Source organism: Lithobates pipiens, unplaced genomic scaffold, assembly GCF_037356315.1.
Source record: "Lithobates pipiens isolate NorthernLeopardFrog02 unplaced genomic scaffold, aLitPip1_a1.2 Scaffold_10, whole genome shotgun sequence".
NCBI lineage: Eukaryota > Metazoa > Chordata > Amphibia > Anura > Ranidae > Lithobates > Lithobates pipiens.
This window is the reverse complement of record NW_027507686.1, coordinates 28,801,091-28,817,983: the sequence shown is the minus strand read 5'-3', so window position 1 is coordinate 28,817,983 and position 16,893 is coordinate 28,801,091. Positions and strand designations below refer to the sequence as shown.

Genomic DNA, 16,893 nt, shown 5'->3' with positions numbered 1-16,893 from the left:
ACTTTTTTTTATTTTTTTTTTTCATTTTGGCCAGAATAAAGGAAGAAACAGAACCCCTCTTGGGTTACAGAGATTTCTCCTTAATGTCATAAAGACAGGACATGAGGGAAAAGCTACAACAAAGACAATAACAAGTTGATAGGGGTTCTAACCCTCCCTTACGCTACCAAAACAAAAAAAAATCTATTGTTAAGTGAGGGACACAGGAAACCTAAGGCCATACTGCCACCTACAGGAGAAATGGACTATTAAAAAAATATATAATAGAAGGCCAGCCCCCTAGAGACTATAACCCCTCCCACCTGCTCAGTGTTCTTTTCTCTCCGCCATACTTTTTTTTTGCTTGAACAAATATTTTTCTACAATCTACAGCTCCTAATGAATGCATCACGACAGTGAGGAGTGCAGGCAAACCCCACAGAGTTCAAGATGGCAGCAAAAACCAGACCGGTTCTGAATCCTTCCTGCTTCATCCAAAAAAAAAAAAAAAAAAAACAATATTTTATCTTTTAAAGTGAATTTCCCCAAACAGCTTCCATGTCATCTGGCCTAACAATTGGAGGCTGGTGAGCTCACCCATAAAGCTTCAGTACAGACGGCAAATGTTTAAAGAGCATAATAATGTCTTGATGGATTTTTTGTTTTTGTCAGTATTATTGTATTTATTTTTAGGAACCTTGAAACTTTGCTGCAAATATCTGGTGATCCTGACAGTCTACTTCCCTTCCTGGCCCATCCCGACCTTGCCAAATGCAGAGATAAATCCTGTTTGGCGTGGTCAGTTTGCAATTTGAGCATCAGGATGCTGTGCCGACGCACAGGGGTGCCTGCAGTTCCCCCACCCCTTCTTAGCTTGCAACGTAGAAGACCGGAAACAATGTCCCTCGTCTCCTGTCCCCCACACACAGAAAAATTTGTCCGGTGGTCATGTGACCAATTAAAAATACTTAAAGAAATAAAATAAAAATAAAAAAAACCCTCACACTCCAGGTAATTGATACCATTATTAAAAATAATGTTTCCATGTCATAGTATGTTTCGCCATGCATGACTACACCTATGCCGTAAGGATTTGGAAACCCGGCAGCATTTTATTGGCAGTTTGTGTTGTATTACACTTAAAAAGGCAAAAATTATAGGAAAACTGGAGCAGTCAGCAAGAAATCTAACTTTTATATTGATTACTTAATATAACCTCATTCTTTTATTCTAAAAGCGTACTTTTTTTCCTAAACATTTTGTTTAAAACCAAAAAAATAAAAAAAATAGTTTCCAATTTCTAGATGGCTTTCTATATAACTTGGACTCCAGAAGTGCAGCTTCTCCGGAGCCCCACGTCAAAACAAAGCCACGCCCCCAAACAAAGACGACATGCTACATGAATGCCATAAGTAGCCAACAGTGTGTGAATGCTCTATGGCCCCAAATCAAGAAGTAATAAAAAAAAAAAAAAGGGTCATCCACCATGATGACTAAAGAATCGCTTCATACAAGGACCATAAAGTTAAACGTTAGGACTTTTTATTTTTTTTTCCCCATACGTTTTTAATTTAAAGCGGAGAAGAGCCATTATTAAAAAATGATTTGCTGGGTAGCACGAATACATACATACATACTGTACACCTAGGGAGAGAAGACCTGCTTTGTGTTGCAGTTTTCTCCAAAGGACTTAAAAAGGATTGGGGGGGGGGGGGGGGGGGGGGGAATAAAATAAAAAATAAAGTAAAACCAAAATGTCAGCCGTGGTGTCGTTTATGCGTCTTTCATGCCGAACGTCTCCTGTGAAGCGTAGACCATGTAGAGAAAGCCGTCTTCGTCCTTTTCACGCTCGTACACCTCAGAGATTGGCGTGCATACGCTCACCATGCTGTGCCCGTTCACAAGGAGGAAGAACGCTTGGTTGGCGTTCAGCTGTAGGCGTCGCCTGTGGTGCAAAGACAAAAAAGGATGCATCAAGAAGAGAGAAGCAAGACATTGGATGTTGCCTAGACCAGGTGTAGGGAAACTACAAATCCCATCATGGCCATACCTCTGGGAGTCACGCCTATGGCTCTTAGGTCCCTTTTACGTGGGCGGAAAGACAGGCATTAAATACACATTTTTACCACCCCCCCAACCACCTACCTAAGCTTCCATTCACACTTGTGTGACTTTGGACAATAAAGTCGCACTGCAAGTTTTTCAATGACAACCATTCAAATATGAGCGACTTTAAAAGGTTTCTGCACTACGTTGGTCCAACTTTCATGCGACTTGAGTGTCAAAGATTATTATTATTATAATACAGGATTTATATAGTGCCAACAGTTTACGCAGCACTTTACAGTATAAAAAGTGAGACAATACATTCAAAAAGTACAATACAAGAGGGCCCTGCTCGGAAGAGCTTACAATCTAGAAAGATTGAAATGTAAACCCTCAAAAGTCGCATGAAAGCAGCACGTGAATGTTATACATGCAACAGTTGTCCATTGTCATTGGTCAAAGCCAAAGTCGCACCCATCCAAAAGAGCATCAAAGTTGCATTCCTGCAGCTTTGGAGTCACACAAGTGTGAATGGAGCCTAAAGCCTACCAGACAACCGGAGAGGGGATATATATGCTGCGTCCGCAATACTTTACTCCACAGCAATTTAAAAATGGAGCAACGTCTGTAGAACGTGCCCATGGACATCAATGGGACTGCTCCACAATGGTTGTGGCACTGTATTTCAATACAAAATGCCCCCTGAGATTGAAAAAAAAAAGGGGACTGCCATTCACGTGAAAGGGGCCTTTAAGTCTTGTAACTGGATTTGTAGTTTTGCTGCAGCTGGGGGTCTGGGGTTGCACACCCCATGGCCCAAGCTTTTGATTATGTGAGCAGCACAGAAGGAAGAGTTCAGAGCAGCATTTTCTCCACAAAAAGGTATTTCAGATTTTAATACACTTTGCTGTTCCATATATATTTGATCTGCATGAGCTTAAAGCAGTGTTAAACCCAAAAATCAAAAATATATTGCAGCTTAAAGTAGAACTATAGGCACAACTTTTTTCTTCATTTTGGATAGAGTAAGGGAGGGTTAAAACCCTGCTCAGATTTTTTTTATTTATTTTTTGCCAACTGTGTCCCACTGGGGAGATTTCTCCTCACTTCCTGTCCCATAGCCAAACAGGAAGTGAGAGGAAATCCCAGCAAATTAAGGGAATTCTTTGGAAATCCCAGGTCACCAGAACTAGTGTCACCATTGGAAGATTTTCTATTATCTTTCTGGGGAGACAACCCAAAACTTGGGATTTTCTTTTCCTTTCAATGATAATGATAAACAGGACAAAGAGAGGGTGAATTTCCCTAATGCAGACACAGACAGGCAAAAAAAAAGTCATTAGTTTTACTTTAACACTCAGGATGTGGTGGCTGCATTTGTTTTTTCCCTTTGGCTTCTTCTTTCACCTGGTGATCTGGCCAATAACACAGCTTCTGTGAGAACTCTGGATGAAGGAGAAGAGGAGGCACAGCAGAAAGCATCATCAGTCTGGGGGGGGGGGGGTGTTGCTAAATGGTCTAGCAGATTTAAATACACTAACAAATTGAAGCCAAACTTATATATATATATATATATATATACACACATATACACACACACATACATACACCCATGGTTTTGGAATGAGATGTCCAACAGGCTCATATAGGCGAAATGGTCAGGTGACCAAAGGCATTTGGATACATATTGTATCAGCCATTGAACTACAGTGCCTTGAAAAAGTATTCATACCCCTTGACATTTTCAACATTTTGTCATGTTACAACCAAAAACGTAAATGTATTTTATTGGGATTTTATGTGATAGACCAACACAAAGTGGCACATAATTTTGAAGTGGAAGGAAAAATGATAAATTGTTTTCAATTTTTTTTTTACAAATATGTGAAGTGTGTGGGGTACATTTGTATTCATCCCCCTGAGTCAATACTTTGTAGAACCACCATTTACTGAAAATTACAGCTGCAGGTCTTTTTGGGAATGTCTCTTCCAGCTTTGCACATCTAGAGGGAAATTTTTGCCCATTCTTCTTTGCAAAATAGCTCAAGCTCGGTCAGATTGGATGTAGAGCGTCTGTACAGCAATTTTCAATTCTTGCCACAGATTCTCAATTGGATTTAGGTCTGGACTTTGAAGGCCATTCTAACACATGAATATGCTTTGAACTAAACCATTCCATTGTAGCTCTGGCTGTATGTAAGGAAAATTATAAATGGTTTTAAAATTTTTTATTTTTTTTTAAATGTGAAAAAAGTGTGGCATACATTTGTATTCAGCCCCCCTGAATCAATACTATAGAACCACCTTTTAGAACAAACTGCAAACGGGACTTCTTATGGCTTTCGTACAACAATGTCTTTCTTCTTGCCACTCTTCCATAAAAGGGCAGATTTGTGGAGAGCACGACTAATGCCACGTACACACGAACAGACTTTGAGGGACTAGGTCTGACGGTCTTTGTGATGGACTTTCGGCGGAGTTCTGACGGACTTTCCGAATGAACGGACTTGGCCACACACAATCACACCAAAGTCCGACGGATTCGAACGTGATGACGTACAACTGGACTAGAATAAGGAAGTTCATAGCCAGTAGCCAATAGCTGCCCTAGCGTCGGTTTTTGTCCGTCGGACTAGCATAAAGACGAACGGATTTCTCGGTCCGGTGGGAAAATTTAAAACATGTTCTATTTCTAAAGTCCGCCGGATTTTTGGCAAGCAAAGGTCCGATGGAGCCCACACACGATTGAATTGTCCTTTGCTGTCAAAAAGTCCGGTCGTCTGTACGCGGCATAATAGTAGTCCTGTGGACAAATTCTCCCACCTGAGCTATGGATCTCTGCAGCTCCACCAGAGTTACCATGGATGCTTTTCTGATTACCGTATATACTCGAGTATAAGCCGAGATTTTCAGCCTCTTTTTTGAGGCTGAAAGTGCCCCCCTCGGCTTATACTCGAGTCATCGCTGTCTGCCCGCTCGATCAGCGTGTCGAGCAGACAGACAGCGGCCATTCTATTCAAAAGCCGCGCCTCCGGCTCCGCCTTCGCCTGTGATAGGCGGAACACTGAATTTCCCAGCAGCCTGTGTTCCGCCTATCACGGACATCGTATCATCCTCGTACTACGGACGAGGATGATACGACGTCTGTGATAGGCGGAACACAGGCTGCTGGGAAATTCAGTGTTCCGCCTATCACAGGCGAAGGCGGCGGCGCAGCTTTTGAACTTTACAATGGCCGCCGACGAAGAGGGCACGGGACGGAGGCAAGGGAAGGCACGGCACGGGACGGGACGGGACGGCGGCGGCAAGGCACGGCACGACACGGGACGGATGCAAGGAGGCAAGTCACGGCACGGGACGGAGGCAAGGAGGCAAGGCACGGGACGGAGGCTCGGGACAAAGGTAGGCTGGACACACACACACACACACACACACACACGGATGGAGACACACACAGGGATGGATGGATGGATGGATGGAGACACACACACACACAGGGATGGATGGATGGATGGATGGAGACACACACACACAGGGATGGATGGATGGATGGATGGAGACACACACACACAGGGATGGATGGATGGATGGACACACACACACACAGGGATGGATGGACGGACACACAGGGATGGACGGACACACAGGGATGGACGGACACACAGGGATGGACGGACACACACACAGGGATGGACAGGCATGTCTCACCCTCGGCTTATACACGAGTCAATAAGTTTGCCAGTTTTTTTGGGGGTAAATTGGGGGCCTCGGCTTATATTCGGGTCGGCCTATACTCGAGTATATACGGTAATGCCCTCCTTGCCCAGCCTGTCAGTTTAGATGGACGGTAATGTCTTGGTAGGTTTGCGGTGGTGCCATACTCTTTCCATTTTCAGATGATGTATTGAACAGAGCTCCACAAGATGGTCAAAGCTTGAGATATTATTATTTTTTTTTTTTAATAAGCCAACCCTGCTTTAAAATTTTCCACAACTTATACCCAAACTGTCTGGTGTGTTCCTTGGCCTTCATGATGCCCTTTGTTCACTAGGGTTCTCTAACAAACCTCTGAGGGCTTCACGGAACAGCTGTATTTATACTGAGATTAACTTACACACAGGTGGACTCTATTTACTAATTAGGTGACTTCTGAAGGCATTTGGTTCCACTAGATTTTAGTTAGGGGTATCAGAGTAAAGGGGGCTGAATATGAATGCACACCACACTTTTCAGATATAAATTTCTAAGAAATGTTGAAAATCATTTATCATTTTCCTTGCACATAACAATTATGTGGCACTATGTTGGTCTATCACAAAAAAAAAAATCCCAATAAAATACATTTACGTTTTTGGTTGTAACAGGACAAAATGTGGAACATTTTAAGGGGTATGAATACTTTTTCAAGGCACTGTATAAGTCCCAGCATACCATGACAGCCTGGGGAGTGGCCAGGTCATTCTGAGACTTGTAGTTGCACATCAACCTATGAATGGTTCAAGCCAAATTAACAGTGAAGACTCATTCTACGAGGGTCATCCTTCCTTCTCACCGGATAATTTTGATGAGCTCGCTCATATTGACGTGATCTGGAACAAGGAATTTGGTTTTATCCAACACCGGGAGCTGCTTTTCCCCCTTGTACCTCTCGATAATGACCTGGAATAAAAAATAAAAATAAAAAAAATAATAGAAAAATTAGGCATCAGGTGAGGAAGTATAAAAAAAAAATATGAAAAAAATCCACTAAGCACCAATGGCGTTTAGTCTGAGTACACAGAATGATGGCATTATTAAACAAAAAAAAACACCTTTGTATGGGGCACCCTGCCTCTAACAGTCCCAAATATGAAGAAAAATTCATAAAAATTACTCTCCATGTGTTATCACTCTGCTTCAGCCCTTCAAAGCTGTCAGTGTTTGGTGTGAGCACAGCACAATTCCCAATGATTATAAAGTGGGAGGGCCAAGAAATGAGGCGGGGCTCTATCTGACTTGCTGCAGCTTCTAATGCACATTGTGAGAAGCTCACAGTGTGCGGTGAAATCAGAGTAAGCCATTTCAGTCCAGGGGAGGAGCCGCTACAACTGTGCAAGACTGAAGGTCAGATTTAACAAGGAGAAAAAAGAAAAAAAAAAAAAAAAAAAAAAAAAAAAAAAAAGGAGGGCGAGTCTTCCCCGGGAGGACACAGACAGCAACAAACACCTGAGAGGGGTTCTACCACTTTCCTGCTTCACAGAAAAATAAAAAACAAATAAATAAAATAAAAAATAAAGGATGCCTGTTCCCCTTTAACACCGAGCCCACTTCCTGATCATGGCTATTAAAACCACGGGGACGCATATGACTCATTTAGATGACTTAAGCAACCCAATCTTCTCGTAACATGGGAGATGAGAAAATCTCGGAAATTTCTGAAAGACGGAATAAAATAAATAAATAAATAAATAAATGACAGACAGACACAGCTACATTACTGAAGAGCTTTTCTGTGCCGGAATTGGGTTGCTCATCTTTACGGCCATCCTTTTAGTCTCGCACAAATAATTCCAAACAAAAAAGAACGTACATTCCGATCTTAGGTGGAGATTAGATTGCCAAGCTTCCAACGGAACTCAGCACAGGGATGGTGGGAACCCCTTTATAAAGGGCACAGCAGGTGTACAGACCTGATAACTCAGTACAGGGATGGTGGGAACCCCTCATAATGGGCGCAGCAGGTGTACAGACCCAGGAACTCAGCACAGGGATGATGGGAACACCTCAGACAGGGATGTAGCAAACACAGAAATATCAGTTTTAGGAGAGAAGGATCACAAGTGAAGGGGCATTTCTTTGATACAAGTCTGTATGTTATTATATTGAAGAGTTTTATCTCCAGAGAACAGGATAAGTGCAGAGTTGCTCCACTCACCGGGATTTTGGTGGGGTGTTGCTCGCGGATGAGCCTCACATCCTCTACTCTTTGCTCTAGAGACAGAATAGATAGAGAAAGATCAATGAGCAGCGGATACAAAATTGTTACAAAGAATACATTTCAGATGAACTAATATATATATATATATATATATATATATACACATATACATATACATATACATACATACACACACATATACACATATATATACACACACACACACACACATACATACATACACACAATCCTGACAAACTGGATCTCTGGATCTGAACCTAAATCTTCTCCGTTATCCACTGAGGATCACAGCTTGATAATTATATACTATACGGTTAATACTGCCACCTACAGGAGCAGTGGACTTCAGGTACCTAGGAAACTAAAAGCCAGCCCTTTAAGGCTCTAACCCCTCCCACTTGCTCAGTTGATCTGGTTCACCTGTGTGTGTTTTGGTTTTCTGCCCCTCTATTTGCACAGCATACTATGACTGGGCAGATATGAAGTGGGAGGGGTTATAGCCTCGAGAGCCACCGGTAACGGCACGTACGTGCCGTTGCTTCAGTGCAAATATGCTGATGATGTTGGCACATTCAGATACAGGGGATATCTCCTAAACCGTGCAGTTTTAGGAGATATCTGGAGTGGCTACAGGTAAGCCGTATTATAGGCTTACCTGTAAGTAAAAAAACTGGTTGTAAAGGGTTTACAGCCACTTTAAGGCTTCATGTACACGGGACGTTGTTTAACCTTTCCTGAACAATTTAACGTGACAGCTAGAAATCAGCATCTAAAAATGCCCATTTAGCCGCATTGGCATCTAGAAGCCTTTGTAGATTTTTGTTAAAATCAAAAAGTCTCTAAATGAGTTACCGCGTTTAGCAGCGTTTACAGGCATTTGCCGTTTCAAATATCTCTGAACATCCGTCCTGAAACCATTTTTTTTGCGTTCCAGAAAATGCTTCAGAACTCAACTGCCTAGAAAGGAACGGCCCTGTGTACATGTACTGATAAGATAACAGAGGAGAGTTCAGGGGCAGCCGGAAAAAGAAAAAAAAATGCCCAACTGCTCTAAACTTCCATTTACCAGCAGTGTAGATGAGGCCTTCTACAGTGTGTTCTGACTGAGCCATGAATAAGTAATGTGAATTGCTCCTGCCACACCGAGTGTCCCTTGGTGGTTTAGAATAGAGACGATAGTCTCAGTTTGAAGAATGCTCTCCTTTCAGCCAACTACTGATAATGTAAAGTTACCGTATTTATCAGTGTATAACACACACTTTTTTTCCCCCCTAATATCAGGAGGAAATCGGGGGTGGCTGTTATACGCCGATCCCCCACTATTTTTTTTAACTCTTTCTGCCGCTCTCTGCGGCTTCCGGGTATTTTCGGCCAAAGCCACAGACAAGACTGCAAACGACTGACAAGGCTGCAATGGAAGGCTGCAAGTGACACTGATAAGGCTGCATTGATGGGCATTTAAGTAATTTTTTTCCCTTAAACTTCCCTCCTATAAAAAAAAAAAAATTTTTTAATTCCCTCCTAAACTTGGGGTGTGTGTTATACGCCGGCACGTTTTATACGCCGATAAATACGCTATATTTAAATTTACTGCCCATATTCAGAAATATAATATTCCAATAACATGATACAACCTTATCAATGCCCTAAGATGGTAAAAACCACTGGAGACACAGATATAGGAGAGAACGATAGAGGAGCTGGGTGCCCAATACGTGACCTGCTGCATCCCAGGCAGAGTCCGCCACCTGCTGGGCACCAGTGCAGGGTGGCAGAGAAGTGTTCCTGTGCCCAGCACTATAATACAGACTATATGGTCAGGCCCACCCGACTGTAGAAGTATAGTCCAGGCCTGACGTCAGAGAGTGAGGGTTGAATAACACTGTCACTGACCACCAGAGTGCGGTGGGATGAGGGCCAACAAGGGATTGACTCTGACCCGCAACCAAATGTGGAGGCCATTATTACAATGAGGTTATATCAGGATATCAATGCTGGGGGTCATTGTTGCGTCCGCAGACGCCTGCGCCGGGGGGGGTCATTATTGCACCCACCGAAGCCATTCCTAGGGGCTATTATTGCATGCACTGACACCAGGGTGGAATTGATTTAAATCATAATTTTTAAAGAGCAACTGACATCCCTGTCCTGCAGCGGCTCTGTTGACACACCGACAGTCCCATTCACTTTAATGGGACGGCTGGTGATGCGGCAGTGACAAGGTGAGAAACGTGGCGGCAGCAGTTGAGTGGATGCCCGCTAACAGGCGCTGTCATGATGGATACGAAATTACAGTTTCCCTTTAGTTGTAAGGACTTATTTCTTGCTGGTAGTTAGAATCTTTTATAATTGCAAGCAAAATGAAGGTTTCCTATTTAGAATAATAATAAGCTGTCCGGTTAAGAAAACAGGGACATCACAGTGATGCAATCATACAGTTTGTAGTGTGCATAGATTTGCAAAACAATGGGATAAAGCAGGGGTCTTCAAACTATGGCCCTCCAGTTAAGAAACTACAATTCCCATCATGCCTAGTCATGTCTGTGAATGAAAGAGTTTTACAATGCCTCATGGGATGCGTAGTTCCCCAACAGCTGGAAGGCTGTAGTTTGAGGCTACCTGGGATAAAAGAATATTCCTGAACTTTGTTTTAATTTCACGATTACTGTGAAATTGTGTGAATGCATCGATGTAGTGCATGCTATCGCAGCTTGCAGAGCTTTGATTCATAGAAGGAGTTTACCAAAAATATAAATATTGCAGAATATACAGCTTCGTGCTAAATAACCAAGCTCCATATCATGCTGAATAAACTAAATTTTAAATGGATCTTAAATAGAAAAAATAAAATAAAAATTTAGATAGATAGATAGATTTTAGTAAAATGCTTTTGGAGTAAAAATCTGATAATCTGACATTGATGTTTATCCCCCCTGACTGACACCAATGCTGGGACTTTTTTTTTACTCTCACTTTCTCATCAGCATGTCTACAAAATGCAGCAGGACCAACATTTTGGGGCTTTGTGGTAAATTACAGGCCATTCATTTTGAACTGGCTTCCTAACTTGAACTTCAAAGCACAAAAACCAAGCTGCTATTGTGTGGCCCTCGAAGTGTCGGGAGCCACATTTGAGGTTTTCTAAAATTTTAACCACTTGCCGCCCACCCTATAGCAAAATGACGACGGCAAAGTGGTTTCAAAATCCTGACCGGGCGTCATATGATGTCCTCAGGATTTTGGGGTGCGCATCGCGGCGGTCATTGTTGTGGGGTGTCAGTCTGACACCCTGCAACTAGTACAATCTCAGTAAAAAGAGTCTCCAACGGAGACTCTTTACCACGTGAGCAGCCATGTCCAATCACAGCTGATCACAGTGTAAACAGGAAGAGCCGTTGATCGGCTTTTACTCACTTGCGTCTCTCACACGTGACTAGAGGAGAGCCGATCGGCTGTTCCTCTGACAGGAGGGGGGGGGTCTGTGCTGATCGATTATCAGCACAGCCCCCCCCCCCCCCTCAGAGGATGCCCACACTGGACCACCAGGGACGCCACCAGACCACCAGGGATGCCCAGCACCAAGTATGCCACCCTAGACCACCGGGGTGCCAGTCAGTGCCCACAATTGGCATCACTGATTGGCATGCATTATTGTTTGGCACTGATTGGCATCCATCAGTACAATATAATACAATGCCGCCTATCAGTGCCCACCCGTGCCACCTATCCATGCCCCCTATGAGTGCCGACTATCCATGTCCATCTGTGCCAGCTATCAGTGCCCATCCATGTCGCCCAGTGCCACCCATCAGTGCCCATCAATGCCACCTCAGTGCCCCTTCATTGGTTCCACCTCATCAGTGCAGCCCCCTCAGTGAAGGAGAAAACTTACTTATTTGCAAAGTTTTGAAACTGAAACAAAAAAAATAACTTTTTTTTTTTTTTTTTTTTTTTTTTTTCAAAATTCTCGGTCTTTTTTTATTTGTTTAGCAAAAAATTAAACCATAGAGTTGATCAAATACCACCAGAAGAAAGCTCTATTTGTGGGAAAAAAAATGATAAAAATTTTATTTGGGTACAGTGTAGCATGACCGCGCAATTGTCATTCAAAGTGCGACAGCGCTGAAAGCTCAAAATTGGTCTGGGCAGGAAGGTGTTTAAGTGCCTGGTATTGAAGTGGTTAAAGTTGACCATCACTGATAAAGGAGATACACTGCCTGTTCTGCACTCAGTAGGCACTGGAGAGGGATGGACTTCGCCTTGCGGCACTGAAAGTGACACCAGTTCATGTGACAGAACCATAGCGGCCAACAGCCAGGCAGGAAAAGAAAGCCATCCGGGCAATCGGCCCAAGTCAGGTTCCTTTATAAGAGAAGTCATAGATAACATTTCCACATCCCCACAGACTGAGAAATGTTGGAGTAAAGATGCATTTGTTAGAAGGTTCAATGGCTGCACCCATTTGTTTGTACAATGGCCCCATGGCTGCCATTGAGGACCAGTGCAGAGCGAGCAGACTCCACTTGCAGACTGGTGCAGCAATAAAGGCACCCCCCCCCCCCCCACCACCCACCACCACCACCATGGCCGATTTCGGGGAGGAGATGCATTTTCTGGTTACACCCAAAAGCCGATTACAGCTCTTACACTAATTGAGGATGTTCCTTCCTCTAATGGTTCGATCGATGACGTCACAGAACTCTGGGGAGTCATAAGAACCCGCAGGAAGATGAAAGTGTTTTGCTATGAATAGTATTAAGTAACGGCAGACGAGCAATACGGTTATACAGCAATTAAGACCCTGCCTGTCTGCAAAAGGTAATCATTGCCGGATCTCGACGCTGTCCGCTTTTACTCTAGCTGGCGCCGGATCAAGGGAGGCCCATAAAGCCAATGCCGCTCTGAACGCCATTCCACAGCCATGTTATCCTAACAGTGAAGAAATTAAAGTAGAGTCCATTCCCAGCGAACACATTTTAATGCAACTTTTACACGCTACAGTTTCAACCTCCAGTTTCCATTTGTAGAGACCCCCCCCCCCCCCCGATCAATAACTGATGACATCAAACCTCAGGGCCATATTGTTTTCTCTCCATCCGGCCAGATTAAAAAAGGAGAGTAGCAGAAATGTGCAGTCACTGTGCAGCACTGCTGAGCAGGAAGTCCATTCTGCACATGGAATAACCGCTTGCCGAGCGCCGATATACATCGGTAGAAGGGCTCGTACAGGCAAACTAACGTACCTGTACGTTGCCCTTTAAGAGGCGGCGGCAAGCTCCGCGAGTCCCGCGGACTCGATCGTCTCATGGCGAGGAAGAACGGGGAGATGCTAATATAAACAAGCATTTCCCCGTTCTGCCTAGTGTCACTGATCTCTGCTCCCTGTGATCGGGAGCAGAGATCAGTGACATGCCACACCCCCCCCCTCACCCAGTTAGAATCACTCCCCAGGACACACTTAACCCCTAGTGGTTAACCCTTCAATGACAGTGTCATTTACACAGGAATCGGTGCATTATTTAGCACCGATTGCTGCATAAATGGCAATGGTCCCAAAAATTTGTCAAATGTCCGATGCGTCCGCCATAATGTCGCAGTCACGAAAAAAAAAAAAAAAAAATTGCTGATCGCCACCATTACTAGTAAAAAAATTAAAATATTAATAAAAATACCATAAAACTATCCCCTATATTGTAAACGCTATAACTTTTGCGCAAACCAATCAATAACCGCTTATTGCAATTTTTATTTACCAAAAATATGTATCGGCCTAAATTAAGGGAAAATTTTTTTTTGTTTTTTATATATTTATGGGGGATATTTATTATAGCAAAATGTAAAAAATAATGCGTTTTTTCAAAATTGTTGCTTTTTTTGTTTATAGCGCAAAAAAAAAACAACGCAGGGGTGATCAAATACAACCAAATAAAAGCTCTATTTGTGGGGGGGGGGGGTGCCGATTTTGTTTGGGAGCCACGTCGCATGACTGCACAATTGTCAGTTAAAAGCGACACAGTGCCGAATTGCAAAAAAGTGCTCTGGTCAGGAAGAGGGTAAATTCTTCCGGGGATGAAGTGGTTAATCAAATATGGCAAATCTACAAATACGATGAATAGACACCAGATGTTTAAACCATTATGGCAAGATCACATAAACAAACCCCAATCCAATCACAATGTATCTGAAAGGGATTATAAAGAACATATATTCTCTTTAAAGTGTTGCTAAACCCAGGATCCTGCATTCACTACATGTGGCCTCCCACAGTACACAGAAATGCAATTTTAGTAAATATAAACTGCTAAATACCTTTTCCTCATCAGCAGTATATAGTAGTCTTGTGATGCTTGTAGGAGGATTTTTCATTGTGCACTAAGCTGCCCTATGAGGCTGCAGGGCTCCTGACCCTCTGCCTGGACAGTGCCGATTGGCCCTGTGCTTCTCACATGCACTCTCCCAAGGGGGAAAAAAAAAAAAAAAACACACCACAACTCTCTACCAATACTCAAACTGGGCATGTGCAGCCTGACTCCAAGGGCTCTGTCTTATCCAGGGGGACAATGCAGGAATGCAGGGAGGGGAGGATCTGTGCGCACACACACACAATCAAACAGCCTTTTTACACAGTGCAGAGGATTAACCCCTTAGGTTCCACAGTGAGTATAACAAGCATGCTTTTCCTGCATATACAGACTGATTTTCCTGTTGTGGGTTTAGTAACACTTTAACTCTAGGACAGTTCCACTTTAAGGCTAAGCAGCAGTGCATGGCAGTAGTTTTAAAGGCTCCGACGAACAGTGTGTGTGCGCAACTCAATAAGTGATGCTGGTGATGGCGGTTGTAGGACAGCGACCATACCGTGAAATTCACGTAACTCAGGCTGTTCATAAACATGCTTAAAACAATGGACATGTCCACCATCTGCCTGTCCAGGAACCCGAGAACAGGAGCTATGCATCATTAATGAGAAACGCACAGAAAGCTCCTCTATAGGGGGGAACCACATAAACCTTCCTCCAGGAAGAAAGGCTCCAATCATTAGGATAACACACAAGTCCCAATACATACCTTTGTGAAGGAACTACAGATCCCACCATGCTACATCAGCTAAGATCAGAGGGATAAATTCCTCCACCGGATCCTCGGATTGGCCAAATTCACACTGGCTTGCAGTATAATGCAAGGAAAATTTATGTACATTTCCATCCATTTTATGTACATTTCCATCCATTTTAATGAGCGTACACTTGCATTGATGTGCGTTTGTGACGGGCATGGACACACGTTCTGAAGATATGCATTTTGCACATTTCCTGTGACATCACATCCTGTTTATGGGTAAAACTGTTACTAAACCCAGGCCTGCATTCACTGTATCTGGTTTCCCACAGTACATGGAAATGCAAAATACCTTTTCTTATCACCAGTATAAAAGCAGTCTTGTGACTTATCAGTGTCTGGTTAAAGCTTGTAGGAGGGGTTTTCATTGTCATCCGACTGTCCTATGAGGCTACATGACCTCTGACCCTCTGTATGGACAATACCGATTGGCCCTATGCTGATCACATGCACCCTTCCAACAAAAAACAAAAAAATATCAATACACATCAAACTGAGCATGCGCAGAGTGCCCCTAAGGCTGTTCTATCAGGAGATGGATAGGGGACAGTGGAAGAGGGTAGGATCAGAGAAGACAGGATCAACAGCCTTTTTTATTTTTATTGAAACACAGTGCAGAGGGGTTTAACCCCTTAGGTTCCACAGTGAGTATAACAAGCATGCTTTACTGCATATACAGAGTGATTCAATGGTTGTGGGTTTAGTAACACTTAAAAGGAGTGTGGTAAGGGATCTTGTAAAAAGGGACAAAATTAATGACAAGGCAAAGTTGTTTTTTTTTTCCCCTTTGTGCTGCGTTGACGTGTTTTACATAAGTTTACGTTGTTTTGTGTTAACATCCGTGCATGTCAATGCAGCATTGTAGTCTGAATTGGACACAAAAAAACCCCCACAGATTTACGCACTTACTGTGAATTAGCCTGAAATCATAACAGTTCTTCTCCTTCCCCCACCCTATAATTATAAAAATAATATCCAACCTAAATACATGGACAGTAAATATTAAATTTCCTTGCAACTTTTTTTTTCCCTCACAGACTTCTCCTCGAGTGCAGAAATCTTCCTAACTGTGGGTATAGTATTGTGTAAAGGGTGATTTTCTTATTTATTTTCATTTTTTTAATATATACACATTAGTTGAACTAGATGGACATGTGTAGTTTTTCTTCAACCCAAGTATGCAACTATATAGTGAGATACATACAATGCATCTTTATGTACTCCCAGGGGGAAAAAAATAAAAAACACAGTACAGAAGCGGGTTTGAACATTAGTGATCACTAGAACTGGTCATCATGTGTCAGATGCCAGCCTTACAGACTCACACTTGAGAGAAGATAACAAATGGGTCTCCATGCTGGGGGCACACCATCAAGCGCACTCACAGCACAAACACATGTACAACACCATGGAAGAAAGACCCTTCAGTGGTACCCCATCTATGGGTTAAACCATCAAGGAGGCATCAACGGGTGGCACCATTGACCAGTGGCATAGCATGAGCGTGGCCAAAGTGGCCAATGCCCTGGGCAAACAACTATGGCTCCCAACTGTCCCAGGATTACAACAAAATCCTGGTGTCCCACGTTTGAGGTGAGTCCTGGAGTACAGTCCTGGAACTTTTTGTTGGCTCCACAAATTCACTTAAGCTTTAGATGTGTATCATACACTGGGGGTCGATTTATTCTGGGAGAAGTGATGGAATAAAAAGGGGGGTGAGGATTTTCGCTAGAAGGGGAGGGACGGTTAAAAGGGTGGATTGAAAGGGGGGGGGGGGGAGTATTTGTGCTAGAAGGAGGGGAGGGGAATTT

General features: G+C 43.2%; 1 protein-coding gene across 1 annotated transcript in view; it reads right to left on the bottom strand.

The window, feature by feature from the left end:
* Positions 1 to 1,499: 1,499 nt before the first annotated feature.
* Positions 1,500 to 16,893, bottom strand: part of MAP1LC3B (microtubule associated protein 1 light chain 3 beta) — a 29,225-nt gene continuing 13,831 nt past the window's right edge. Inside the window, exons 2-4 of the mRNA XM_077453351.1 lie at positions 7,940 to 7,995; positions 6,578 to 6,684; positions 1,500 to 1,924 (exon numbers count right to left, since the gene is read on the bottom strand). Coding sequence (XP_077309477.1) covers positions 1,753 to 1,924; positions 6,578 to 6,684; positions 7,940 to 7,995 — 335 coding nt within the window. The 3' untranslated portion in view covers positions 1,500 to 1,752. The remainder of the gene's footprint in view (positions 1,925 to 6,577; positions 6,685 to 7,939; positions 7,996 to 16,893) is intronic.